Source organism: Ricinus communis, chromosome 9 (assembly GCF_019578655.1).
Source record: "Ricinus communis isolate WT05 ecotype wild-type chromosome 9, ASM1957865v1, whole genome shotgun sequence".
NCBI lineage: Eukaryota > Viridiplantae > Streptophyta > Magnoliopsida > Malpighiales > Euphorbiaceae > Ricinus > Ricinus communis.
Window position 1 is genome coordinate 1,290,900 of NC_063264.1, and position 27,469 is coordinate 1,318,368.

General features: G+C 34.0%; 6 protein-coding genes and 1 pseudogene across 7 annotated transcripts; 6 read left to right on the forward strand and 1 right to left on the reverse strand.

The window, feature by feature from the left end:
- The first annotated feature begins 1,655 nt into the window (after positions 1-1,655).
- LOC8258783 lies at positions 1,656-4,294 on the forward strand. The gene is made up of 7 exons (XM_002519147.4): positions 1,656-2,159; positions 2,295-2,358; positions 3,443-3,505; positions 3,594-3,641; positions 3,831-3,893; positions 3,987-4,043; positions 4,159-4,294. Exons 2-7 carry the CDS (start codon positions 2,308-2,310, stop codon positions 4,165-4,167), a joined length of 291 nt encoding a protein of 96 aa, XP_002519193.1. The 5' UTR covers positions 1,656-2,159; positions 2,295-2,307; the 3' UTR covers positions 4,168-4,294.
- Positions 4,295-4,451: 157 nt separating this feature from the next.
- LOC8258782 lies at positions 4,452-5,821 on the reverse strand (annotated as a pseudogene).
- An 827-nt stretch (positions 5,822-6,648) lies between these two features.
- On the forward strand, positions 6,649-10,060 carry LOC8258781 (putative pentatricopeptide repeat-containing protein At3g16890, mitochondrial). The gene has a single exon (XM_002519145.4). It carries the CDS (start codon positions 6,958-6,960, stop codon positions 9,163-9,165), a length of 2,208 nt encoding a protein of 735 aa, XP_002519191.2. The 5' UTR covers positions 6,649-6,957; the 3' UTR covers positions 9,166-10,060.
- Positions 10,061-10,239: 179 nt separating this feature from the next.
- On the forward strand, positions 10,240-11,982 carry LOC8258780. 2 transcript variants are annotated; one of them, XM_048378962.1, is made up of 4 exons: positions 10,240-10,360; positions 11,165-11,347; positions 11,432-11,657; positions 11,740-11,982. In XM_048378962.1, exons 1-4 carry the CDS (start codon positions 10,358-10,360, stop codon positions 11,856-11,858), a joined length of 531 nt encoding a protein of 176 aa, XP_048234919.1. In that variant the 5' UTR covers positions 10,240-10,357; the 3' UTR covers positions 11,859-11,982. The 2 variants fall into 2 exon arrangements, with proteins under 2 accessions (XP_048234919.1, XP_025013110.1); XM_025157342.2 differs by lacking the exon at positions 10,240-10,360 and adding an exon at positions 10,426-11,092 and having other exon boundaries at positions 11,178-11,347.
- Positions 11,983-12,276: 294 nt separating this feature from the next.
- LOC8258779 (protein trichome birefringence-like 4) lies at positions 12,277-14,333 on the forward strand. The gene is made up of 5 exons (XM_002519143.4): positions 12,277-12,927; positions 13,018-13,210; positions 13,312-13,505; positions 13,610-13,768; positions 13,863-14,333. Exons 1-5 carry the CDS (start codon positions 12,383-12,385, stop codon positions 14,194-14,196), a joined length of 1,425 nt encoding a protein of 474 aa, XP_002519189.1. The 5' UTR covers positions 12,277-12,382; the 3' UTR covers positions 14,197-14,333.
- A 775-nt stretch (positions 14,334-15,108) lies between these two features.
- On the forward strand, positions 15,109-20,729 carry LOC8258778 (AMSH-like ubiquitin thioesterase 3). The gene is made up of 14 exons (XM_002519142.4): positions 15,109-15,421; positions 15,582-15,646; positions 15,750-15,825; positions 15,936-16,136; positions 16,293-16,393; positions 17,053-17,158; positions 17,307-17,353; positions 17,551-17,878; positions 18,050-18,139; positions 18,241-18,303; positions 18,992-19,066; positions 19,236-19,298; positions 19,869-19,921; positions 20,430-20,729. The coding sequence occupies exons 1-14, from the start codon at positions 15,323-15,325 to the stop codon at positions 20,602-20,604; spliced, it is 1,542 nt and encodes a 513-aa protein (XP_002519188.2). The 5' UTR covers positions 15,109-15,322; the 3' UTR covers positions 20,605-20,729.
- Positions 20,730-20,952: 223 nt separating this feature from the next.
- Positions 20,953-26,888, forward strand: LOC8258777 (transcription factor MYB111). The gene is made up of 3 exons (XM_015719209.3): positions 20,953-23,446; positions 23,563-23,692; positions 25,742-26,888. Exons 1-3 carry the CDS (start codon positions 23,314-23,316, stop codon positions 26,625-26,627), a joined length of 1,149 nt encoding a protein of 382 aa, XP_015574695.1. The 5' UTR covers positions 20,953-23,313; the 3' UTR covers positions 26,628-26,888.
- The last annotated feature ends 581 nt before the right edge of the window (positions 26,889-27,469 follow it).

Sequence of the window (27,469 nt, forward strand, 5' to 3'; positions counted from 1 at the left end):
CAAGTATATGCCAATCTTTTCAGAATGTATTTGGACTATTGTGCAATTGGGGTTCCCTTTTTTTCCTGTTGCAATGGACATTTGAATTGACTATAAATCAGGGGAGGAGGACAAGTTGGATATCATCGAGTTGAGAGATTCCTCAATTCAGAAGTGGAAGAAGAAATTTATGAAAGTACATACCTGTGTTGTTATGTTATGTGCGATAATTTCTGAAATTTCACGTGCAATCTTACATGTCCACACTATTCTCAAATGTTCAGACTCTCTGTCTTCCCATGCATATATCTCTTATCTATATATATGAAGCTAATACTTAACACTCCCCTCCATACTCTAAAACCCATTGCTATTTGCTACATACTAAATTATATAAATATATATTAAGAATAATCTATGTGAATGATATTCTTTTAATCTGCTATAAGGGTTATTTTTTAATCTGTTATAAGGGTCATTCTATCTCTTAACTTTTCTGTTTTTAGTACTGGCCAACATGATTCTAAACTCAATTCCTTTCCCTCTCTGCCCTTTTTAATCACAATAAATGTAATTTACTACTATTTAAACAACAACTTTTAGAAAAATACTAAAGGAGGCAAATCAATTGCTACAAAGAATGTTTATTTCTACACTTTTTTTTTAATATACTAAATTTATTTGATATTTACCAATTCTCTCTAATATTAATGACTCATTCTAATATACCATAGACGTATCTATAAAATTAATTTTTTATAATTTATAAAAATAATTAAATAATAAATTAATCGGTTATATATATTAGTTAGTTACTGATCAACTAAATATATATTTTTATTTATTTAAATTATTTATTTTATTTTTAGAATTTGATCAATGATATTTTAAAATTATAAAATTCACTTATATAATTTTAACTTGTATAAATAAATAATTAATTATATACATCATTTTATTAATTATTTAAAAATTAAAAATATATTTATAATGATAGAATATCGCAATATTACTCTAGCAAAATCCAGTATTACATTAATAAAATCAGAAATAGAAAGTTCTCTTTAAGTCTTACCTTCTCAAAATGATTAATAACTAAAAAGAAAATAGGCATATACACGTGCATAAAAAGTGTCGGTAACAGGAAGGGAATCGCACGTGAGAGAAAATGTGTACTGCGTGGGTTTGCCTTTGGACCAACTTCCCTTGATATTTAACAATATCAAGATGACCAATATACATCAAAACCTCTTTTTTTTTTTTTTTTTGTTCATTAAAAATAAAATAGGGTTAGCTATTTTTTCACCTTTTATCATAAATTCAATTTTTTTGCATGTATAATACAATTGAATAATAAAAATTCTAAATTAATTGATGTATATAAAATGAATTGCATATAATGTATAATTTTTAATAGAAAAGTTAAAATATTCTTATTGGGTAATTGTATAATTTAACTGCAGTTTTGATAATGAAGTAATCAAATGATTTATGATCAATTAACATCAAATTATGGAAGGGTGATTGCAGGATGCTACAGCCCAACTAAATAGAGTTTTTTAAATTGGAGATATTATATAATTGAAAGTGCCAAACAAGGTACTCCCTAATTGGCTATAATATCCTTTGCTTGATATCTATACTAAAAGGGAATAAATAATTTTCTTTAGTTAGCATATTGGGTTGAGTATTAAGCCCTCACCAAACACAGAACAAAAAAGAAAAAACTGGAATGCAAATTGCAATATATAAATAGCTAAAACATAGAATCGCAATCTCACTATAAATACAAAAGCCTTTTTTAAGTAGGAGAAGAAGAAGCAGCAGTAGCCCACCAGCCTTCTACCTTATTCTTACCCCACCCTTCCCTTCTCTCTGATTTGGGTCTTTCTTTCTTTCTTTTTTATCAGTTTGCTTTTTGTTTTCGTTTCCTAATTCTCTTCTAAATTTCTCTTTATCTGTGCTGTTTTACTTTTTTCTATATTCTTTTCAAGATTGACATCCCTTCTCTTCTCTTTTATCCATCATATTTATCTTTACCTTAACTTCGCATATCCTTATCTCACCCCTTCACTCCAAAAACCATTCCCATTCCTTTTTCTTCTTCTTCCTTTCTCTTAACATCCATTTCTTGTTTCTTTTTGGAACTAGTTTCATCTTTTACTTTTCTCTACTGCAAGGTAACGTAAAGATCCCTTTCTTTTTTTGGTTTGCTTTCTTTATCACACACTCTCTAGTTTTTGGACAGTTTTAATTTGTATCTGGGATTTTGTGAGTTTTATTTTGTTGATTAATGGTGGTGAGTGGTTCAACAGAAAAGGAGCTGAGATGGCAGATTGCAACAGAAATGAAGACTTTTATGCTTCTCAAGACCTTGAGGTACATTTATAACGCCATTGCCCCTATTTCTGTTACTTTCTGTTTTTGCTTCTTCTTTTTCTCTTTGTTTTATTTTAATTCTTTTCTTATTGAAATTGAAAATCATGAATTCAGAAATAATACAACACAAACACAATCACCAAAATCTTGGAATAACCTTTTAAAAAAAGAATAGAAATTTAATGGGATGGAACTAACAAACAAATCATGGTGTTTTGCATATACAGGGCCCAGCAAAACCTATCATTATTTTATGAAAAAAGAAATTGACTGGAGATCTAACGGTGGTGATTGCATGATAGATGCACGTTTATATACCCCGCTCTATTGTGCTACACGTGATTTTTTTATTTATTTTTATTTTTAAATGGAAAGTCAATTTGATTTTAATTAATTTCTTTACCAATTCTTAACTTACCAAACAAATCAGGCTAAAGAAAAAATAAATATCTAATTACTAGATATATCCTGGAATTTATTTGATAGCATGTGATAATCAGCATCGTAGGAGTGATAGTGGTCCCTACATCTAACGGTTATAACTGAGAAATAGGATTTTGTGTGGATATAAATTGTTTAAACATCAGAGAACGTTTTCGGTGAATATGGATATGTCGGCAGTGTACAATGACCCGATTGGCTGTTGGGTTGTCAAATAAATTACATACCATCTCTATGTATATCATTCTCTCTCTTTTTTATTTAAACCCTAATTATTTATTAAATTTAATTAAGCTCACTTTTGCGGCTTTCACATTTAACCTAAACTATTCTTTTATCCGTTGCACGACTATTATTATTATTATTATTTAAATTATAGAATTAAGTTAATATTTATAATTTAATAAAAATTTTAATTTTTGATATTAATTTATAATATTTTAAAAAATAATAACAAATTAAATATTTTTAAATATTTTTTTTAATTTTTTTAATTTTAATTTTATTAATACAATAATTTAAGTTTTAGAAATTAATATATATATATATATATATAGATTATTGATATCGGGCGGCACAAATACGAATACCAATCCAAATATTGGTCATAAATTCATCTTACTTATCTTGGTATAAATAACAGGCGGCGTCCATGACAAAGAAATACGACGGACTCAAACCAAAGAAGAAGCCCTTGATTTCAAAGGTAAATTCGACAACTTAGACAAGGAAGGTTCTGTAGTACTATTATTTTTGTTTTTGGGTATATGAATATGCTCTTGTAATGGGTGTAGGACCATGAACGTGCTTTCTTTGATTCAGCAGACTGGGCATTATGCAAGGTAGTTTTGTTCATCTCAATAAAGAACCCCCAACAAAACAAAATTTAAGTGTTTAGTTTGTTGCTTTGATAATCGATGCACCAATGTCACCACTAAAGAAGATGACTCTGCAATTTGTATGTTTCCATATACGCCAACTACTAGTCATCAAATAATGATCTTTTTCTTTTGTTGTTAACTGTGGAACAGCAAGGAGCTGGCGTGAATCAAAAATCAACTGTGGCTGTAGAAACTTTGCGCCCAAAATTACAGGTAGTAATAGTATAGAATATATAGAAATGATCATAGTAGAGAGTGTGTTCTTATTTTATGTTGCATGGTCGATTCTGACATGAAAATTTGCAGAGAACACCTCACCAGCAGCTCCCTCCAAGGAGACCGGCTTGCACATCTGGTACTCATGTGAGTAATCTCTTATACATGTCATTGCCAACAAAAATAGAGAGATTTTCTTTTTTACTTATGGTAACGATTGTATTTTAGCGATTTTCTTCTCTTCTTTTTTTTTTTTTTGCAGGATTGTTGATTGCATTAGTATTAAGCCCAGTGTTTTGATGTGTTGAAAACTGTTTCATGAAATTGTACACAAGTGTAGTTGGCCTTTGAAGCTTCATGGGCTTTCAATAAAAAGGAGCTTTCATTATTTGTTGCTAGAACTGGGCTGTCTTCACATTTTGACACTAAATTGGCTATATGCAATTTTCTCTTTTTTTTTTGCTAGGTAGTAACAAACAACAAATTTTTATACCAAGCAATTGTCCCCCACCCCCCCTAATTTAGGTCAGAAAGTCTTAATCGAGGACTACAAGAAATAGAAAATAACATTAGCTAGAACTAAATCACTAATAATTGCTGCCTGGGCTTCATTCAACCAGACTTGGAGCTGTTCCTGGCTTGCTGATTTTGCCGTGCAATGAGCAGCCGCTAGCCCTGTTGCCTTCTCAATGAATGAGTCGAAAACCTGAATTGTCAGTCCGTAACTCATCAGTCGAAGTGCCCCATTTTATTCAGAATCGCTTCATTTGAATCCAGCACGTTGATGACCTCAGCATTCTCACTTTCCACCTCCACCTGTCTCCAATTCATATCAGGAGCAAGTTTACCTAAAAGCAGAGCTTCAGCCTCTGCCGATTCAATTGGAGCCTGGAAACCTGTCAGGTTTCCTGCATAATGCACCAGAAATTCCAGCATCACAATTAACTTCAATTACATTATCTGCTGGAGGAGTCCAGTGAACCAAGGACCTTTGCACTCGTTGGCCCTCCTTACCCAATCAACTGAGACATGGCCAAGAAAGCCATTGCAATTATATATTTATATATAAAGAAAAAGAAAGCACAGGAAAGCCATTGCACTTCAACGTAGTTGCACAGGGCAAGCTTCCAAGGTAAAATTTTCATATTTCTCAGTCTCTCCAGCCACATGCCTATGCTCTTAAGCGTATCCATGTACCCTAAGAACCCAAATTCACGACCCATATTCATGCTACAAACATGTTGAAACTTAAAACCCATTACGAACTTAAGTGCCTCACAACAAGTAATTTCTTCCATTTTGGTATTGTAGAGCCCATGTTTCTCGACAATCTCTTCCCCAGACTTTTCCTTTTCCTTTCACCATCCCAACAAAATCAAACTTATCACTCTCATCGAACTCCACATAATCAACATCAAATACCTTACTAAGCACTTTCCACATACTTTTCCATATGAAAAGGATCACCATTAGTGCAATTAAAAGCTTGGTTCTTGGCTCTATGCGTCACTGCTGCCCATATTTGTTGCTGCGCAAGCACACGTGCATCCGACATGTCGCAAAAATGCTCCCAAGTATATTTAAGACCCGGATATCTAAATAATAATCCCTCGTGTCGTCAAATTGGAGCATAAACTGCCCAAGTCAGAAGTACGTTAAAAAAACTCCTTGAAGACGCGCCTATTATAACAGACGAGCGGTGCACACGGAGTATGTCACGGACGGCGCGTGAGAAGCCACGAGGTCTTCCAATTCATAATAGAAACTGGGTTACGGGAGTCGGGGCAGGTCTTCGCGGAAGGGAGGGTCATGAGGAGTGAGCTATAAATTGGACCAATGTAGTGTTTTGTGCCGGTCCGGAGAGTAACGTGGCTAAGCCGTGAACCTGAACTTGATTTTAGCACATTGATTTTCCTGAAACAATAAGGGAAGAGTTAAATGGGTGTTTTAGATAAGGTTGATCAACTGACCAAAAGGTCTCAAATCTTATCACACTTCAAAAGAATTTCTTTGAGTGTTAAATAGTTCTTATTAGTTATTACATCTTTTTTTAGATAAATAAAGGGCTCCTGTACATGCAGAACTTCTATTAAAGTGTAGGAATATTTTTTGAGAGAGTGCTTCGCTAGCAGTAAGGGTCCTCTCTAACACACTCTAAGACAACGTTTAGTGGGGCTGGTGGTTTCACCGTTAGACTTGCTTATGCATATCTTAACTTGATCTCAGTGCGTGTGCAGTAAATATTGAAATTGCAGGAACAACATTTTCAAAAAGTTTAAATATTCGAGCTTCTCCTTTAGATATGAGATCATACTCGATTCCAAACATCTCTCACAAATCCAACACTATTATTTTTGAGCTTTTTAGCATCACCTCAATAACCATGTCAAGAAAATACTTTCTTTCCAAATAATACACTGTTAATATCAAATCTTTTATATTTCTATTATTCATCTCACTTAATTTTTTCCTTTATTTTCTCTCCGCTTTCCTTACTATCTAATACTGCTTCTTGCAAGTTGCAGTGTTCTATTATCTGAGACAAATATTTTTTTTTTTAAAATTTCATGGTCACTGATTCGTTCTATGTCGAAATATCTCTGTCAACTATTTCTTGAAGTTATTTTCTTAGTTGGAGGAGCTCTATCGACGGCGAACCATATTTTAAGAATTTGGTAGAAATCTGATCTAAAAATATTATAATCTAATATAATATAAAGATGCTGAAAGGATAGAGAAATGAACTTTATTGAGTTTAGGATTTTTGTGTATAGAGAGAGATATGGGCTTTAGGTTTATAACTAACGGTATTCTGTTTTTTACACTTGAGGATCGAGAGATGAATTTATTGAATTTACGATTTCTGGCCCTTTTGCCGCCTGTTAGCACTAAAGGTCTATTTGTTTCAGATAAACAATTTATTTCTGATTTATTGACCGCACCTTTTACTTGAACCGACCCTTGAAACATCAAGTCGTTTTAAGGTTGTTTCTTCCCTAACCCCCAAAACTCCTAAGGCTATGTCGTTTCTTTTTCCAATTCCCTTGCAGTATCGACTAAAATGCGAGTATTTTCTTCTTCATTTGGTTTCTGCTTTTGCAGAGCGGACATGAAAGCCCTCGCCTTTGCTTCTTCTTCTTCTAGGTCATCATCATCAACTGCACTCAAGAAGTCCTCTCAGCTTCAAGAATCAGACAATCATTTTAAATCTGCTCAGAATCATATAAGCAAAACTGAAGCTTCTTTAGGAGGTAATAGTGATACTCACTATTTACTTAACCCTCAGTTCACTAACCCCAACTCATTAAAAATCTCAAACAATCCCATTTCAGCTAATAAATATAGTAAACCAATTGATCATCATTACTTTTCTAGAATACTCTCAAGACATGATTGGTTTTTATTGCTTAACCATGAGTTCAAAGCCAAAAGGATTACTTTGAATTCTCACTCTGTTGCCAGTGTCTTGCAAAATCAAGAAAACCCATTATACCCGTTGAAATTTTATATCTGGGTTTCCAATATGGATCCGTTATTTGCAAAGGATCAATCTGTTAAAGGTGTTTTAGCTAATTGTCTTTATAGGAAAGGTCCTGTTGTTTTGTCTGTTGAATTGCTCAAGGATATTAAAGCCTCAGGTTATCGAATAAACGAAGAATTGCTTTGTATTTTGATTGGTAGTTGGGGTAGATTAGGATTGGCAAAGTATTGTGATGAGATATTTGGGCAGATATCATTTTTGGGTATAAGTCCTAGTACAAGGTTGTATAATGCAGTTATTGATGCATTGGTGAAATCAAATTCTCTTGACTTGGCTTATTTGAAATTCCAACAGATGTCTGCTGATAATTGCAAACCGGATAGGTTTACTTATAATATACTTATTCATGGAGTTTGTAGGAGTGGTGTAGTGGATGAGGCACTCCGGTTGGTTAAACAGATGGAAGGATTGGGATATTCACCTAATGTGTTCACTTATACAATCTTAATTGATGGGTTTTTTAATGCAAAGAAGGTAGATGAAGCCTTTAGGGTTTTAGAAACAATGAAGGCTCGAAAGGTGAGTCCCAGTGAAGCTACTATTCGATCATTTATTCATGGGGTGTTTCGCTGTGTGGCTCCAAATAAAGCATTTGAGTTGGCAATAGAATTTATTGAAAGAGAACCTGTCTTGCAGAGATTGGCTTGTGATACACTATTGTGTTGTTTGTCAAGCAAAAATATGGCAAGAGAGGCTGGTGCATTATTGAAGAAATTTGGGAAGATAGGCCATAAACCTGACAGTGCGACATTTAACATTGCTATGAATTGTTTGATCAAGGGCTTTGATCTAAATGAGGTATGCAACATATTGGATAGATTTGTTGAGCAAGGCATGAAGTTCGGCTTTAGTACCTATCTTGCCTTAATTAAAGCTTTGTATATGGCTGGAAAAGTGACAGAAGGGAACCACTATTTTAATCAGATGGTTAAGGATGGACTTCTATGTAATGTCTGTTCATATAACATGGTAATAGACTGCTTCTGCAAAACCAGTATGATGGACAAAGCAACAAACACTTTCAAAGAGATGCAGTATAAAGGTATCCCTCCTAACCTTGTTACTTTCAATACCCTTATTGATGGGTATTGTAAAGGGGGAGAGATATGCAAGTCAAGAGATCTATTGGTAATGCTTTTAGAACATGGATTTAAACCAGATATTTTCACTTTTAGTTCAATAATTGATGGCCTTTGTCGAGCAAAACAGATTGAGGATGCTTTAGGTTGTTTCTCCGAAATGGTTATGTGGGGTCTCTCTCCCAATGCTGTCACTTACAATATATTGATTCATTCTTTGTGTATCATAGGGGATGTTCCTAGATCAATGAAACTCTTAAGAAAGATGCAAACAGATGGAATAAACCCAGATGTTTTTTCTTTCAATGCTCTTATTCAAAGTTTCTGCAGGATGGGAAAGGTAGAGGATGCGAAGAAGCTTTTTTCTTCAATGTTGTCATTGGGTTTGATTCCGGATAATTATACTTATGTTGCTTTTATCAAGGTGTTCTGCCAATCAGGGAGATTTAATGAAGCTAAGGAGCTATTTCTCTCAATGGAAGCAAATGGTTGTATGCCTGATTCTTTTACATGCAATATAATTTTGGACGCCCTGGTTAAGCAAGATCAGTTTGAAGCGGCCCAGAAAATTGCAAAAACATGTAGTGAGTGGGGCATTCTGGTAAATTTTGCTGCTATATCAGAGGATTCTGCTCTTCTTGGTTCATAAGTTCGTGCTGCTTTATTCTGCCCTTCTTGGTTCATAAGTATGGGCTGCTTTATTCAGGTTTTCGCTTTAGAAACAGACATGGCCACAAAAATTGGACTGCATAAGCTCATCTCATTTTTTGGAATCATGCATATCAGGAATTGTAATAAGAAAGTTCTATCAAATCGTTTCATGTTTTTGGGCTGAAAAGTTGCACCTTTTTCTGGTGGGATAGGCTTGTTCAGTTGGTAGACTTTGGTAGAAGGAAATGCACTGTCACTTGTCAGAAGATGACCTTTGGGCCAGGCAGTGCATTATGGAAATGTGTTCCGGCCAGTTTTTCTTCAGTGCTGCTATTATGGAAAACAGATTTTCATCAAAATTGTGAGAAATGATATGCCACCTTGCTAGACCAGTATTTGTGGGGAGCAATATGGGTAGCTGGTTTATGAGGATTGACACCAGTGGAGTATCTCTTTAGCAAATGAAGCAGAGTGCATCAAGAAAGGTGTTTCAACATTTACTGAGACTGCCATTCTGCTGCACTCCATTTCCTTTACCTGGCTGTTGAAAGAGAGGAAGTCCTGTTTCTGACATCATGTGAGACATGCTTGCTTTCCATGACAGGTGTATATAGCCATCTTTGTAACTACAGGGAAAGCTTTTTTCATTAGTCTCAATACAACTGGTGAAGCTGCTGATTTTACGTGGCTATACATTTCAGACTTGGATACTGAATGCTATAGAATGAGTATTCTCGTATCTATGCTTGCAAGAAGAGGCTCCTCTGCATTGCAATTTGCGACGAGGTTTCTTGACCTCCTTCACTTTGTATGCTGCATCCTAGTACCATGTTTTGTATTACGATAATTCGTTGCATGTTTGGCAAATAAAATCAACCTAAAGCTTCTTTGGATGGCATTTTCTGTAAAGAGATTATGAAGGCATTTGACCTCCTTTTGAGATGGCTCCTATGTTATTATAGATATATTAAGATCATGTACTAGACTGTTGCCTTTGTTGGCTAGGTAGGCTGCTGCAGGTTTCTCCGTTTGATCGTTCAAGACAGGCTCGTGGTGCTTTGGCTGCAAATGCTCCAATAGAGTTAATGAGTTAACGTTATGGTTCTTTTTTGTTTTTTTATCATGGAAGGGTAAAATTGGGGCTCGAACTTGAGTCTCCACACGAGCTCTCTCAGTAGGTCAAAGGCCTAATGGTAAATACAACAGAATTACTTCTTAAATTCCCACCTTTTTTTTCTACTAATAATATGCTTAAGCTTACATGCATTTGATTATTTAATCTGCCAACTAGATACTAAAATGCTTCTTGAGGAATTTCGGAAAGCAACCGTGACTTTGGATGAAGGTATCAAACCAGAAAACTTCTTTTAGGTTTGATTTTGTAACACTAAAAACAGGAAAATTCTCGTATGGTGAACGAGTTGGTGACTTGCACTCAACTGCTCTCCTTCGCTAGTCCTTTCTCTATCCTCCAAATTTATGTCAAAAGTTGGAGCAAAGCATCATGTTGAATTGTTTTTCCTAAGAAACTCACCAACCGTCTTTTGTTAATGAACATTTTCCCTGTGAAATCTTCCATCACTAACTTATATTGCATGAGCCGCATATGCCACTATTTTAGAACATTCCATTGTGGGCCATGCCCAATAAATTCACACGGAAACCTTATACCTGTGAAGCTGCCATTCCTGAAGATTGTAGAAAATACAATTAAACCGCGATAATATCATTAAGCAACTAACCACCATATTATTTTCAAGGTTGGTGTCCCTGCTTTGGCATATAAAATTACCCTCGTCTCTTTCTTTTTTTTTCTATCACTTTGCATTGTTTACAATCCTCAAGAATGACAATTTCAGTTACTATTAGACCATTGGTTTTAACTGTAGTTCTTGTCTGCATCTCTATATTCTGCTGCAATATAGGTGTGTGTAATTGAAATACACGTTTTCTTGAACATTAATGTTATTCATTTGAAGCAATTTATAAATTTGCAGAAATCCTTGACAGGGAACGCTTATGATGAAGACGTGCCTCAGACAGGCGCAGACAGTTTTGGCTACGAGCCTTACACAGGCGCAGGCGGTTTAGGAGGTGTGTCTCAAACAGGTGCAGGTGTTGTTGGTGATGATCCAGCTGAAATTGTTGCAAAAGCATTGCTATGTTTTAATGAAAGACATGTAAGTCGATTCTAATATGCTGTTTTATGTGCTTATAATCGCCCTTTGTTTCTTCATGTGTATCAACATTTGGCAAACTTTCAGATTTACAGCAGCTGCTCAGACGCCTATAGGCTGACACAGAGTGGAAACCTGAATGTGCCTCCTGATTATGTAGATGAATATTGCAGTGGACCATGTCTTACAGAGACACATTTGGTGCTAAACTGCATAGAAAACATTATGACACGCTTTATATTTTACAATAAGGCTACCATACATGATATTCGAGATACAATCAAGGCAGGATGTGGCTATGGTCCAGAAAGAGGTACCTTCAGTAGCTTATAAAGATATATATTTTTGATTTGGTCATTCCTGAAATGTCGTAATTCAACATTTGTGTCATGCAGGTGATTTCAATGTAGCCGAGCATCTTCAATATGAAGAAAACAGTGCATACATGACCAAAATCCAGAATCTCTCTGGACTACTTGGCTTTGCAATCATAGTGCAAGTTTTGTTGCTTTGATGTTTTAGGATGATTTATCGCCTTATTTTGCTTATGTTTATGTAATAGATAGATAAGTTGATGTGTAACTTCTGTTTGGTACTCTAGAAAGGAAAATAAGACTATTGTCTGCTTTGTCCTGATACATTCAGAATTTGTCTTTTAATTTCTCTGAACTGAATTCAAGACTAATCTGCTCAGTTGCTTGTGGCACCAATAGTGCTGCATGGATATATTTCATCTGTAATATGTTTTTAACTTGCAAAATAATGGGTTAATTAAACCTGAGGCTAAAACATCAAACGGTTTTTAACTTGCAAAATAATGTTTTTAACTTAATATTATTAAAAATAAGATTTGAGTATTATCATCAAACAGTAGTAATTATTTAACCAGAAAAGGACTCAAAAGATACATTTTTCATCAATCAGATGAAACTACTTTCTTTCCAAGAAAAAGAACAAAAGAAAGAGAACCCTTTTGTCCAATAATCCAAAACGGCCATAAAATCATATAATGCAGAGACCCTTGTCAATTCCTTTTCTATGATTCCTTCAATGGCGTCTTTCAAGAATATTTTCACTGCTGCTTTCATGAACATGTCAACAGCTCTCTCATGCCCTTTATCAAGATCAAGAACTCACCTTTTAGCCACTTCTTTTCTCCTTCTCTCCATTCTTTTCCTCTCCAATTCAATAACCAACCATTCTCCATCTTTCACTGCTTCTGCGCTCGCTTCTCGCCTTCTCTTCGCTGCAAATTATATCTCTCCTTTCTCTTCAATTCAATCATCCAAAACATGTCTTGTCTCTGACTTGCGTGATAACTGCACACTCTCTTCTGTTACTGCAATGGAAAGAAGTAGAAGGAATTCAAGAAAAGAAGAAACTGATGATGATGTTCTTCTTTCAGGCCTTAGTTCTTGTGATATCTTTAATGGGAGTTGGGTTATTGATGATGACTTCGGTCCAATTTACAAACCTGGGTCTTGCCCATTTGTTGATGATTCTTTTAATTGTTTCAAGAATGGAAGGCCTGATTTGAGTTATCTTAGATATCGATGGAAACCACATGGGTGCCAAATTCCAAGGTCTAAAATTCGGTCCTGTTTGATTAAAGTTTCCATTTTCATTTGACTTCTTTGAGTGATTTTTCTTTTATGTTAATTTGAATTATGTAGGTTTGATGGGAGAAACTTTTTGGAGTTGTTGAAAGGGAAAAAATTGGTGTTTGTTGGAGACTCTTTGAACAGAAATATGTGGGAATCTTTGGTCTGTGCATTGAGAGAGTCATTGAAGAATAAAAGTAGAATCTTTGAAGTTTCTGGCAGGAAGGAGTTCAGGACTCGGGGTTTCTACTCTTTCAAATTCATAGTAAGAGTTAGAAAAGTATTTGATTTAACTTTTTGGTTCTCTCTGTCTTGATAAAGTTCTTTTCACTTGTTTGATTGAAGTATTTGTAATTCGTTCTGTAGGATTATAACTGCTCAATAGATTTCGTGAAATCACCATTTCTTGTCCAAGAAGTGAAAGCATCAGAAGATACTGGAAACAGAAGAGAAACACTGAGGCTTGATATGATTCAGGGCACTTTCTCCAAGTACCATCATGCTGATATAATTATCTTCAACACAGGTCATTGGTGGACTCACCAAAAGACCAATAGGGGGTAACATTATGCTTTAAATATTTTAGACCATCATCATAATCATTTAAAGTTATGACCAAATCAATTACTATGCTGATGACATCCCCGATCGTATATTTTGTCAGCAAAGATTACTTCCAAGAAGGCAGTCATGTCTATAACAGGCTAAAAGTGACAGAAGCATACACAAAAGCTTTGTGGACTTGGGCACATTGGGTTGATGCTAATATCAACAGCAGTCATACAAGGGTCTTTTTTCGCGGATACTCAGCTTCCCACTTCAGGTAATCAAATATTCTTAACACCAGCCATATATAGCGACAGCTAGTTCTGAAATTCTATGGCAGGGTGGTTGAATTTCTTTTTTGGGTATTGCAGGAAAGTGCCATGGAATGCGGTTGGTCGCTGTGATGGTGAAAACCAGCCTGTAACAAATGACACTGACCTTGCACCATATCCATGGATGATGAGCATCCTTGAATCTGTTATATCAGAAATGAAAACCCCTGTATTTTATCTCAACATTACTAGAATGACAGATTACAGAAAAGATGGACATCCCTCTGTTTATAGACAGTCTAAGATCCGAAGAGACCATGAGATGATTCAAGACTGCAGCCATTGGTGTCTGCCTGGTGTTCCAGACTCCTGGAATGAACTTCTCTATGCCACTCTCCTATTATCACACCATGATTTGTTAACTAACCACTAGAAAAACTGCGTGCATATGCTTTGTATACTGAAATTGATTACTTCTGTTGCTAGTTTTTGTACTTCAATCCATAGTTTAAGCTTTAAACTCATTCTCCATCAAATTTACTGCTCAAATTCTAACGTATTTCTAGTTCCGCGTTCATGTGAGATTTCTTCTCCTACTTTGTAAAATTTTTAGAATTGCTTGATTAGGCTACTAATGTGAATTCTTTTGGATCAATATTCCAATCTCACTAATATTTATGTGCTTTTATTTTTTGCATAAATAACCAATATTTAGGTACTTTTCTAATTATATAATCTTCTCTTTGAATTGAAATAAATTCAACTTGGGTGTCTCAATTTAGTAGTAAGGTAAAACCACTTTAAAAGTGAGTACTATATTTAAATACCATTAAACTTAAATAGTGAAATCACTAAACTAGTTGTTTAATTGTGCGGCTATTATTATTATATTAATTATAAAAATTTAAAATAATTTTTTATTTTGAAATTTATATATATATAAAAAATTTAACAAACACTAATTAAATATCTACATACATAATATAATATGATAATATATGGTATAAAAATAAATTATATTTATATATAATATTAAAAATAATTAATATATTACTTTGATGATTGAAATTTTTTATTTAATTAGGAAAGAAAATTTTTTATTTAATCCCTATCTATCAAAATTATACATCACATATAAAAAATTTTATCATATAGGGGCCTATGCAAGTTAAAGATGTATTACAATTTACATGTATGATTTATCTAATTTATTTCAAAATTAATTTTACAAAACGAAGTGGAGTACTCTTCCGACTTCCAAGTCTCCAATAGAACTGATTGTTTATGAACATCGAATAAAGCTATGCCACGTCATTCAATCAAGTGATATCAACCGCATCTAATCAAAGACTCTCCGAACTCACCATGTCGACATTACAACAAACAGAAGCTTCTCTTCAAAACGACGATCTTTCCTTTCTTTTCTTCTCCGTTTCCTTAGCTCATACGTTTACACATTGATCGATACCTCTAACGGATACGTGGCATCACCGTAAAACCTCATCGGATTTTAAGAGAATCGGCTGTTTTATCGCCGATTAATTCTTTATCCTTAAACAATGAAGATCAATGTGAATGAAATTGCTCGAAAAGTGGAAGTCGATAATCGGATTCCTCTCCGATACTATTACAGAATCGCTGATAATCTCCTTAGACAGGTTTTCTTTTCTTGCTTAATTGCTTTGTTTATTGTTTCTAATAATCTTTTATTACTTAATGTGGTGAATTTTGATTTAGTTACGAAATGCTGTTTAATAATGGAGGTTGAAAGTTTTTTTTTTTTGAATAATTTAATTCTAAAATTTTGATGATGCACAGGCGAATATACACAGAGAGGAGAAGAATATAGTAGATTTGTATATAATACTTCTTAGGTTTTCGAGGTAAATTAATTTAAAGGCTTGTTTATTTATCGTATTTATGTATTATTGCTCAATTTTGTGTTTGCTTATTTAAAATTGTAACCCTTATTCCTTTTTTGTTCAGTTTGGTGTCTGAAACTATTCCATTTCACAAGGATTACCATGTTTCGCTTCCAAAAGAAAGAGTAGCTTATATAAAGGTCATCATTAATTTAGTTGTTTATTTGACTGTATAGTTAAAATTTGACTAGATTTTGTGATAATATTATACTGTATAGTGACATACTGTTGCTTTGGTTTGTTCTTATAGAGTTTGTTAGGTGTATTAAATGAGCTTGAATCTTTGAAACCGGTATTTCATCGTCGCGTTGAAGAGATTAACAATGCTTTTGCAAGAACACAACTTTGTGAACTTGATGGCCCAGAACGGCTTTCATGTGATTCTGAGCCATCTCCTTCAGAATATCCTCTTGTTAATAGAACTTCCTACACTAACACCAATGTCAAACGGGTACTAACTTAACCAAATACTTTATAAATACAGCATTATGCCTTAATCATAATTTGTTTCATATTCATTTATTTCTTTTCTTTTTTTTTTTTGCTTCTTTAGTGGGTTCTTATAACAAACTCTTTTTTGTAATATCACATTTATTTGTGTTTTTAGCCCTATGGTGTGGCACTACAGTCTTCATGGAAGTATGATAACAATAATACTCAAGTGTCATCTTCAAACTCTCTGCCAATTGACAAGCAGTTGAATAAATTGTGAGTATATTATTCCAGGAGTACACTTTGCAGTTAGAGACATAGCATGATATCTGTAAATGTTTTGTTTTTTTGTACATGGACCAGTTCCTTCGTGATGCAAAGTTCCAAGTGCTTATTTCTTTCCTTCTCGATGACACGCTTCTTAACTTTATGCTTCAGTATCTGTTCCAAATTCCAAATTTGTGCTCAACTTTCTTGGCTCGAACAGTTAATCTTTAGAGTAAATAATAATCTTTTTGTAACTGTATAGATTAGTTTATCTCCCCCTTATCAAGATTATCTTGGTGTTAGAAAGAGATCTTTATCGCTACAATTCAAAGTGGTCTTCGTGTGTTTATTAAATAGAATTTAATGATGAGTGAATCACATCCTGGTAGGTGTGTTCTGGATCTGACCAAAATTTGCTCAATATGAACCTTTAGTTCCTGCCCCCTCTACATTGGACAGCTCTATTTTCTAAATGCACATTAATTCTTGTCACCATGTGCCTTCCTTTAGAGTTCCGACTTTAGTTGTCTTTGTGAGAGGAAAATTTTGATTTTCCTTGTGAAGAACCTCCTGCTTCATCAAACATTGTAACATCTTACAATCTATGAAATGTATGCCTCAGCATGCTAGGTTCTGTAAGATTGACATTAGTTTCTTAATATGTCCAGATCTATTAGTCTTCCTCTTCCAAAGCAAGAGACATTGTCTAAACACTCAATTTTAGGCCCTAATGGTCTTCGAGGCCAATGGCGAGGACCTACTGCACAGATAAAGGTAAAAGTTTTGGCTGGCTTTTGTTTTTTTGGCTTTTTTTGTCCTGTTCTCCTATTCTTTTCTTCTTCCTTCTTTTGTGCATATGTAGTTGCCTTTGTGAAGTAAACATGTCAATTCCAGAGATTCATCCATTAATCGTCTAATACAGGTTCAGTATCCAAATTATGCTGATTTAACCTCTTCTGAAGATTCAAGGTGAGCACTTGTATGATTCATTTTTGCTAAATCTTGAAATATATGCTTTGTTCTGTCCCTTCCTTAGGTTATTAGGTGTTCTAATGAAATTTAACTACTGATTACTGACTGTGATCCATGGTACTTTTTGAATCTGTCGTTCTAAATAGTGCCTTCTTATAACATTTTCTTTTTTCATGTCATCTATGGTATTATAGTCTGAATCAGGCTGGACTATATGATATTGCACTGAATGATAATAATTCTGGGGGAGTTGGCTCAACAATGGAATCCGTGCTCTCCTTAGATGATGGGATATGGCCACGTCCTGCTGAAGAGTCAATCCCTGCATTAATTCATGAAGCAAGGGAAGATCCTTTCCAGTTTGTTGGCATCAGGCAACCCTCCCCACCTCCTGTTCTTGCTCAAGTGCAGCAAGAGTTTTCTCCAATTCCTCCATCTAAAGTTGCAGATCCAAGACCTGGACCAGCAAAACCTTCTCAGGATGGGATTCACAACTCTAATTCGTATCAACATTTACACGTTGTAGGTGTCTCATGCTTTGTTTGCTGCTGGCATAAACTTGTTTTTACTTTTTTATGTATATTTTTTTGGTGGCATTTGGTGGTCGTGAGAATTTGTCAGTTTTTTAATTGCTCTTAATTATGAGTCACTATGATGGTAGTTTCTTCTAACCCCTTTTAACACAAATTGCAGCCGGTAAATATGATGGAAGACTTCTTGAGATTAGCTCGTGCTAACACAAAGAAAAATCTAGAAACATGTGGTGTTCTTGCTGGTTCATTGGTAAGTGAAGCGAAATTTAAGTTCAAAATAAGCAGTTTTCTTGTTTTCTAAAGCCATTGTGCATGATTCCTGATAGTTTCCACTTTATGCGCTGTTTGTAGAAAAACAGGGTCTTTCAAATCACTACACTTATAATCCCAAAGCAAGAGTCAACTTCAGATTCGGTAATGATAACAACTTTTTCTTGATTGAAATATCTTTTGCAGTTTTTAATGCTTTGCAGCTTCTCCATGTTTTCATAGCTTTAGGTACATTACTCTGAATCAATGAATAAGTCAAATAATATTTTTTTGGTTTTCATTTTTCTAGAATGAAATACATTGGTGCTAGTTGCTAGTTAAGATTTTAAGGGGCACTGCATGTCAGATTCTCCATGATATGCAAGATATGCATAAACAGCATCTGTTGGAGTGTTATTTGTCACTTATTTTTTGGTCGTCCTTTTCCCCATTTTCCTATGTTTTTCCTACATATATGTATATGTCTATGTATTATTATCTCTCCTAGTGGTTGTCTCTCCAAGTGGGAGTAGATCCATTTTTCATCATTTGCTGATTGCCATCAATCGCCAAAGCAAACAAAGCCTTAGCTCTGTAATGAACTTAAGAATGCTAGCTAAAGATATTATTACCTCCTCATGTTTTGAAGTAACACTTATCTCCGAGCACCGTAGTGTTCTGGAATGCAACTCAATTTAACTTCATTGATCAACTGACATGGTGGTGCAAGAAGCTTCATAATTTATGTACTTTAATTTCAAGATGTCATTCATATTTTGGCACTTTTAGTTTCTCTTGTTACTTTGCGTTAGTGCCATTAATTTATTTTCTTGAAGCAATTGTAAATGTTCAGTGTCAGACAATAAATGAAGAAGAAATATTTGAAGTTCAAGACAGGCTGGCACTCTTTCCTCTTGGATGGATTCATGTAAGTGTTTCAATGGCCATGGTGGATTCATTTAATTTGTTGGTATTGTACTTATATCTGGTAAAGCATTATATTTTCTATGGATATATAATAGTAAGAAAATTTAGATTTCATGTTTTTACTTTTTTTGTGTGTTAGCTTATCGCTTGTTTCTTATACGTATTTGCAGACACACCCATCACAGACATGTTTCATGTCTTCTGTTGATCTGCACACTCATTACTCGTACCAGGTAACAATAAGCAGCAGTCATCTCTTTGTTTTCTCATTGTATGCACTAAATATTTTGCTGTTATTGTAGTTCTTAATGATACCTCATTGTTCTCCTGAGGTCATTGCATTAACTGTTAGATGCATGCTTATGCTTTCTTTGATAACAAAATTTGCAGACAATTCCATTGTAATGCTTTGTAACATCAATTTCCATTCATCTGTTTCTATACTTGTTATCTTATATATTTCTTCCTACTGATTTGACAAATCTCAGACTGATGTTAATATTTCTTCCTACAAAGCTGAAAAATCTCAGACAGATGTGAATATTTCTTCCTACTGAGTTGACAAATCTCAGACAGATGTGTTTTCTCGTGTACCATTCTTTTCTATCAAAGCACTGGTTCTCCATTTATCTTTGAAAACAACTGAGTTTTTGAAACGATGTCAACATTATCACACATTATTTTGCAATATGCACTGGCGCTAGATGTGACTGCAGACAAAGACCTCATTTATTGTTCTTCTATATCCTATCACATTGTAATACTACATTTGGCTGAAAGACCTTTCCATGTCCTGCTCTCAGATCATGTTACCTGAAGCAATTGCAATTGTCATGGCTCCGACTGATACATCAAGGTAGACTCTTTCTTTTGTTCCTAAATAATTATCAGCTTTAATTTATATGAAGTATTAAGTTGAGCAAATAAATGCCCCACTATAACATTTGCCTGTCATCAGGAAAATGTGGGCGTAGTTTTCAAATCATAACTCAACTTGAACTGTTCAAGGCACATTTCGGACAATAAATGTATCAGTTTAATTGGCTCGCTGGTTATGTTAAACAAAATCCTAAATTAATTTTAGGGAGAACTGAAAAATTTACCTTTTGAATGATTCAATTCAATGATTGAGCTTGTAGAAATTCTTAATGACAAGTATGGAACTTCTTTAGGGGATTGTTTTCGGCTGCAATTTAAAATGTTGAAAATCATGTTATATTCGCTTTCATAAAAGTGAGGACCCAGTGGTATCCCAAATGCTGAAATGCTTCTCTGTGATTATGAAATGGAATGTTAATAACAAATTTTGCATTGCCATTATAGCTATTCATTAGCATGCTAACATGTATATTCAATTAATGCAGTCCACATGGCATATTTCACTTGTCCGATCCGGGTGGTGTGTCTGTAATTCGAAATTGCCTGCAGAGGGGTTTTCATCCCCATGAAGAGCCATTGGATGGAACCCCAATCTATGAGCACTGTTCTCATGTCTATATGAATTCCAAGTTAAAGTTTGATGTTGTTGATCTTCGATGAACTTGCATTTCCTTACCTAGAACATGAAGAAAATAATTTTTGCAAAGTACATATCTCATGTTGTATATTCAACTGTTTTGCGGAGTAGAAATTCAGCAAGAGTATAGCATGTTCATTTTTCTGAATTGACAGAAGTGTTGGGTACCATTTCTTTGCTGTATAGAAATGTCAATATGTTCCCTATGTTGTCTCAAGTAAAACATGTTTTGTCAGAGATCAGTGTTATTTTGCTTTAGAATGCAAGGGTTTGGCTTGCAGGGGATGTTCAGTTAGCTTCGACTAGGTAAAAGACAGGTTGGAAGTGCAAGTGCAAGTACTCTTTAGACATGTAAACCTTGTACCATTGCTTCATACCTGTCTCTTTAGTTAATTGAAGTTTGAACATCACCTACAGCCAAGTGGAAGCTAAAATTGGCACCGGTGCTTTTTAGACAAAGGTTTGGCTTGTGCAAATTCTAAATGCAAGGCTCTGGCTTGTAGGTGGTGATGTTTGATTGCTAGCATGTTAGTCTCTGATCTTATCTAGATGACCAAAAGGATGCAGAAACCCTAATTTATGCTGGCCCTTATTGAAGGAGTGAGTAATGAGGTTATGAGTTATAGAACGTGGGCCGCTTACATTTCATGATGTGTTTGAATTTGAGTCGGTCCTGCAGTGTGAATGAGGACCACTTGTCATGAAGATGATGATATGATATGAAGAATTTTTATGACCTATTGCTGTTGCCATGCTGCAACTTGCTAACAGACTCTAGACATGCTCTTTAATTAATTACTCACCGGTGACCTCCCCTTTTTCAATTGCTTCGTACCTGTAATTCCCCAGTTTTCATTCGACTGAACAGGTGCAAGTGCTTTTATTAGCCTCGTGAATTTAGATTTTCAAGTCTTGTGGACTTTTCAAGAAAAAACAGTACTGTGCCATACATTAGTATAAGATCTATGCAAATGTGATACCAATGCTTTTGTAGCATTCTAATGATCTAACCACATAAGCCAAGCAAGCCTGTTGTGAAAAGATTGCTTGAATTCATTTAATGAGTAAATCGAGCTCGAACTAATTAAAATTACAAATTTGAATTGTTAAATTCGTAAACTGATTTGTAAATATAGCTATTTATAATTTTAATATTTTTAGTTTGAGCTGATATAAGTGATAAATATTTTAAACTCCAATCTAAATTTTTAGTCATTTGCATGCACTCGTAATATCATCACTTTCAACATTTCATGGACTTTTTATTTTCCCCAGAGGTAGAAGAATGAGGAATGAGGAGTAAGAGTGTGCTATTCTGAGACTCTGTAGTGGAAGTTCATTTAATATACACGAAAGAGGCCTGTCCGTGAGGAAGAAGGGACAAAAAGAACATAAAGGGAGAGCATTAATATGAAGGTCGTTTTCTGTGCTTTCATCGGTTTAATAAGCCGACCTATACCATGTGAGCCCTCAAACATGCACATAAAATTCCAACTGTGCATTTCATAATTCCAATTAATTTCTCAACCAATTCAACTGCCAAACACACAACGATCTGAAAAAGGGAGTACCCAGTTTTTCCTTTGCTCTTACTCCTTTTCTTTGATGTGGTAGGAAAATGAAGTTTGTACTATTGAAAGAAACAAAGTATTACGCATCTGAAATTCATTACCAGAGAATGGCAAGCCAAAGAAGATCTCTAAAACATTGGAACAACATAGTACTGATGTCTAGGAAATGCCTGAATTGATTACTGGGTCATTTGCTTCATTTGCATATAGTTCTTTACTCAGTTAAAAAATATATATTACTTCTTGGGGATGCCAAGCATTGACTGTCAATCACTTGGCAATGTAATTTAGCAACTAAAAATTGAAGCAAAACTTAGTTGGGATTTATAAATAATGGCAGTTGGAATGGACTTTCAATTGTTATAGCTCAATTGTAAACATCTTGACTAGCAGCTATATAATCATAAGCAGCTACTCATATAATAATTTCTTATTTTTTTTTAGTGAAAATGTGATTTTCTCAAGTACATGTGCATATTACGTAAATTCTTGTAATTCTCTATTTAATTAAGAAGACTTAAACTGAGACCGAGCTAATGATGACGATTTGTGATCTCATGATATGTTTCATATTATAATGAATTACTATTTTCAACTTCTGTCCTTATGGAACTTTCTTAATTACCCTTTTGGGTTGACCCCATATCCCGAAACTGTGTTTGGCTCTTTCAGTTTGGAGACTGAGATTCGAGTATATAGAATGCGAGAGAAACTGTAACCATGCAAACAAAATTTGACCATGTTTCTGTTGATCGTTGGCACCTTTTGTCACCGCTCGTATGTATGCAAATAGAATTCCACTCTCTCTTTGTATCTATACGTTTCTTCTCTTGCCGAGAAAATATTTATTACAAAACATGTCCTACTCCTACAAAAAGAGAAAAAAAAAAAAAAACGTGGCCAGTTCTATCACCGCTCCCATGTCTACATCATCATCATCATCATCATCGTGATCATTTCTCTCTCCACCAACTTCTATATACCCAAGGTAAAAGGGACAACACAGTACCTGCACTGCACAATTAAACCTAGCTAGCTACTTCCCAACTTCTCTCTTTAGGGAAAGGAAGATCTCTCTCTCTCTCTCTCTCTCTCTCACTCAAAACTATATGTCCTATCAAACTATAGAAAGAGAGAGAACTGATTAAGGATCTTAAGAAAATGGGAAGAGCACCATGCTGTGAGAAAGTGGGACTAAAGAAGGGAAGATGGACAGCTGAAGAAGATGAAATCTTGACAAAATACATTCTAGCTAATGGAGAAGGGTCATGGAGATCACTGCCCAAGAATGCAGGTAACAGTTCTTAATCAAAATGCACATCGTCTGTTCATTTCCAATTGGGGTTTTAATTTCCATGAAGATATATTCATGGAAATTAACTAATGAAAGAAGATTATTATTTTTTGAAGGATTGTTAAGGTGTGGCAAGAGTTGCAGACTGAGATGGATTAACTACTTAAGAGCTGACTTGAAGAGAGGGAACATTACTAAAGAAGAGGACGAAACCATTGTAAAGTTGCATACAGCTTTGGGTAATAGGTATACATATTTATTTAACTTTAACTGAAGAAACTAGTTCTCATTAATCCTTTCTACTATAAAATACTGTCTTTTTAGTTTTTTAAATTATGATCCAATCATTCAAATAAACACATGAATATTGTTTAATATTTTTCAAAGAAAGAAAAAGGTACATTATCAAAGTACCACTAGATCATCGCCTTTCTCCTTTTCTTATCATTAATAATTTGGTGTTTTCATGGCAAGTATATGGTCAACAGTTTCTTTCATAAGAAGAAGGAATAGGTCCCAGTGCAATAATTACTCTCTAACCTTCAAAAGCACAAAACTTAATACTCAAATTAATGACATTTTCATTTTGTTTAATTTTTGTTTCTTGTTTACAATAAAACTGTCTATTTTAATTATACAATGAGATTACAATTATTTTATTCTAATACGATTTTCAAAGTAATTATATCAACGGCTATTTCTAAATTTAAATCTCAGTTTATTTATAAGAATTTTATTTTAATTTATTTCAATCATTAAATATAACTTATATCTCATTCTATTGGGAGATTAACACATTTACGAATTTTTTTTAGTTCTCTTCTTTACTCAATTACCTTTATAATATGTTAATATCTTAAATACTATAAAAATATAATGAATAAAATAATTAAATCAAATTAAGTTTTGTGATTAAATTGAAATTAGAATATAAAATTTAGTTTATCGTTGATATAATTAGTCTTAATTTTAATTTTAATTTTTAATATCTGTTTAGAGTAATTATATCTTTAACTTTATGTCTAAATTGCATTTTGTAAAGCATGATATAATTTATCTTTGTATGATTTGTTTTTTTCTATGTAATAAATATTTTTATAAAAGATAATTAACACTCTAATTCGAATTGCTATTTATGACACACCAACATCACACATTTAAAAACAGGATTAGTTTTTTTTAACCAGTTTATATTATTACTTGTAAAAGAATAACCAGAGTTTATATATAAGAATACATCAAGTAACCATTAACATTAATATAGAGGCCCTTCCACTTCAGGAAGTAATGACTGCTGATAAACTAGATACAAATCACATCTTCAGTAACACTGACATAGAGGCCCTTCCAACATCAGGTAGTAATGAATACTAACTCACACACTAGAAAACAAACAAAAAAGAAAAACTACATCTGCTACTTTGTGCATCTGTTTCAGCTTCTTCCTTGCATATCCTGCTTTCGAACAAGTCTATTTTAAGTAGATTTTTATGGACTCCCAGTTTTAGCATATCTTGACACCGTATAGCTTAAGTTACTTCACCTATAGTTCAATCATTGCTTCAAATTCCTTTTCTTGTTTAAAGCTTTGATCAAGTGACTTTTTTAGTTTTCCAGTATAATTGTATTAAATTTCAATATGATTCATTTTAATATCTTTTTGCTCGTTATTAAAAGAAAGAAATGCAATGTGCCGATTTTTTAATGGAAAAAATTAAAATGAATCAAATTAAAATTTTAATAATGAAATTAAACATAAATAATTTAGTCAGCCAGATCTTATGTTTTCTTCTTTAATTATATTAAAAGAAAAGTTCCATTTGAGCAACATCTCCTACACGCGCCTTTAAAATTGTACAAAACTGTTACTCTTAATTAATTAGCTTTTTTTCTCTCCCTTGAAACACTATTAATTTTTAGTTAATCAATGACCAAAGTGTCATTTTCTTCAACTAACCGATTAATTAATGAACGGTTACCTCATTGACACATTTACACTTCCATTCTATTTAATTACATTTAAATCTTATAGATTTGTGATTGTGGAATCTTGAAATTCTCCTTCGAGAAACATGATGATGTGCCTTGTTTTTGACCTCATTCCTAACTTCGGTCGCTATCCCATCTGCAACCAATTCTATGAGAACAAAGCTGTACATGTCATTTTGATGCAAGTTAATTTTTCTTTTCTTGTCAAAATTGCATTTAGAAATCATGAAATTGAATTTGATTTAGTCAAGATTTATGTGCACATACATAATTGTTTTATTTCTTTTTTTTTTAATCGAATTCTAGGTGGTCTTTGATTGCTGCTCATTTACCAGGAAGAACAGACAATGAGATAAAGAATTATTGGAACTCCCATTTGAGCAGGAAAATTTACAGCTTTTCCAAGAATGATTCTTTATCCATTACCACCATTAACATAGCAGATGTACCTGGAGCATGCAAATCTAGATCAAGTAATAAAATAACAGCTCGATCAACCATTAAAAGACAAAAACAAGACAGGCCTAAGAGTGGAACCCTAGCTCCTGACCACGAACCAGCAGCTAAAGAAAAATCAATAACCTCATCATTTGTAGGGCAAGTTGAGGGAAACCAAGAAATGGGTTATGTCCAAAAAGGGCTTAAAGAACATGAGCCTAAAGAAAATACTAGAAGAGAGTCTTGCATGAGCAGTAGTGGTGAAAGATTCAATGCAACAGAAGTAGTATGCTCTAGAAAAGAAGGAGAAAGTGAAGTCTGGGGACCATATGAATGGCTAGACAGTGAAATAAATCGCCTTAAATATGCACTGGAGGAAGGTGAAGTTGTGGGTCCAAGTGGAAATGTTACCAATGCCATTGATGATAATACCCTTCAAAAAGATAGAGAAAGTGATGTTCTTGGTCCAAGTAATCCTGAAGGGAGAGGAAATGAGGTAATGCTGGGTCTAGACATAGTGACTAGTGGTGACTTAGAGAGAGAAAGTAGTTGCAGTGCTACTGCTTGGAGCTCAAATGGAGAAAGTAACGGGGAATGGTATAATTGTACTCGGTCACCAGTAAATTTAGGGTTTGATGAAGAATGGTATAATTTAAGCTTTGATTGGGACAGGACACAAGGTATAGTTGATGATGATAGTAGAAAAGAATTATGGGATGAAGGGGACAAGATTCTGTCTTGGTTATGGGGTTAATGAAAATGGAAGATAATATTATAAATAGTTGACTCATCAAGAAATGGAGGCAACAAGATCAATTTCTGCTTGTTAATTGCCCAATTTGATGTATCTGTTTGCAAATAGTTAAAAGTTAATGTTTAACCAAGTGCTTACTTTACAAAATTCAATTTTTCACTCCTCAAGCATTTGTCTTGTTTTATTTTGAGGAATAGGATTAATAACAGTATGAGCTAAATTAGCTATAAAGTATGTATCAGTGACAATGAGCTTCTTTAATGGAATGCATTTCTTTTTTTCCTTTTTTCTTTTGGAGTAAAAATAACCTCAACTGAAATCCATAATATGCATGCAATGGAGAATGAAAAGTTATGTTCTTTTCGATTGGGCTTTGAATTGATTGTGAATATGATGGGTCCTTTTAGATGTTCTCTCTTCATTGTCTTGTTCTTAGAAAGTGAACAATGGTATACAATTTAAATGCTATCCTTTTTCATGGAAAGATCAAATAAATCACCAACTCAATATTACAGGTTTAGAAATCTCATAGCATAGCAACTCCAAGCCCATCTATCCCCTACAAACATCTAAGTAGACATACATTAATTGAGATCCGCTCTAAGGAGAGCCAAAGTAGTGATTTAGTAATTAAGAATTCTCTTATAAGCTCCATTAACAAAATTCATCTTAGTAACATGTAACTAGCTAAGCTGCACAATATAATATGCACCATTGCCTCAATCTCTCAAGAACATAATTCTGAAAAGTAAACAGCTTTACATATAACTGAATTATTAGTTTCAGAAAAAAAGAGCAAGAGGTTTTAATAATTTTGGAAGCTCCATCAATCATTTTGCCTT

Excerpts from the sequence above, each read along its gene's own strand:
- LOC8258783 (XM_002519147.4), top strand. The coding sequence starts at position 2,308 with ATGGCAGATTGCAACAGAAATGAAGACTTTTATGCTTCTCAAGACCTT. Across the intron at positions 3,642-3,830 it reads CAGACTGGGCATTATGCAAG|CAAGGAGCTGGCGTGAATCA; the intron begins GTAGTTTTGTTC and ends ACTGTGGAACAG. Across the intron at positions 3,894-3,986 it reads CTTTGCGCCCAAAATTACAG|AGAACACCTCACCAGCAGCT; the intron begins GTAGTAATAGTA and ends GAAAATTTGCAG.
- LOC8258779 (XM_002519143.4), top strand. The coding sequence starts at position 12,383 with ATGATTCCTTCAATGGCGTCTTTCAAGAATATTTTCACTGCTGCTTTC. Across the intron at positions 12,928-13,017 it reads CATGGGTGCCAAATTCCAAG|GTTTGATGGGAGAAACTTTT; the intron begins GTCTAAAATTCG and ends TGAATTATGTAG. Across the intron at positions 13,211-13,311 it reads TCTACTCTTTCAAATTCATA|GATTATAACTGCTCAATAGA; the intron begins GTAAGAGTTAGA and ends TTCGTTCTGTAG.
- LOC8258780 (XM_025157342.2), top strand. The coding sequence starts at position 11,014 with ATGACAATTTCAGTTACTATTAGACCATTGGTTTTAACTGTAGTTCTT. Across the intron at positions 11,093-11,177 it reads TATATTCTGCTGCAATATAG|GGAACGCTTATGATGAAGAC; the intron begins GTGTGTGTAATT and ends AATCCTTGACAG. Across the intron at positions 11,658-11,739 it reads TGGCTATGGTCCAGAAAGAG|GTGATTTCAATGTAGCCGAG; the intron begins GTACCTTCAGTA and ends TGTGTCATGCAG.
- LOC8258781 (XM_002519145.4), top strand. The coding sequence starts at position 6,958 with ATGCGAGTATTTTCTTCTTCATTTGGTTTCTGCTTTTGCAGAGCGGAC.
- LOC8258778 (XM_002519142.4), top strand. The coding sequence starts at position 15,323 with ATGAAGATCAATGTGAATGAAATTGCTCGAAAAGTGGAAGTCGATAAT. Across the intron at positions 15,647-15,749 it reads ATACTTCTTAGGTTTTCGAG|TTTGGTGTCTGAAACTATTC; the intron begins GTAAATTAATTT and ends TTTTTTGTTCAG. Across the intron at positions 15,826-15,935 it reads AAAGAGTAGCTTATATAAAG|AGTTTGTTAGGTGTATTAAA; the intron begins GTCATCATTAAT and ends TTGTTCTTATAG.
- LOC8258777 (XM_015719209.3), top strand. The coding sequence starts at position 23,314 with ATGGGAAGAGCACCATGCTGTGAGAAAGTGGGACTAAAGAAGGGAAGA. Across the intron at positions 23,447-23,562 it reads ATCACTGCCCAAGAATGCAG|GATTGTTAAGGTGTGGCAAG; the intron begins GTAACAGTTCTT and ends TATTTTTTGAAG. Across the intron at positions 23,693-25,741 it reads CATACAGCTTTGGGTAATAG|GTGGTCTTTGATTGCTGCTC; the intron begins GTATACATATTT and ends ATCGAATTCTAG.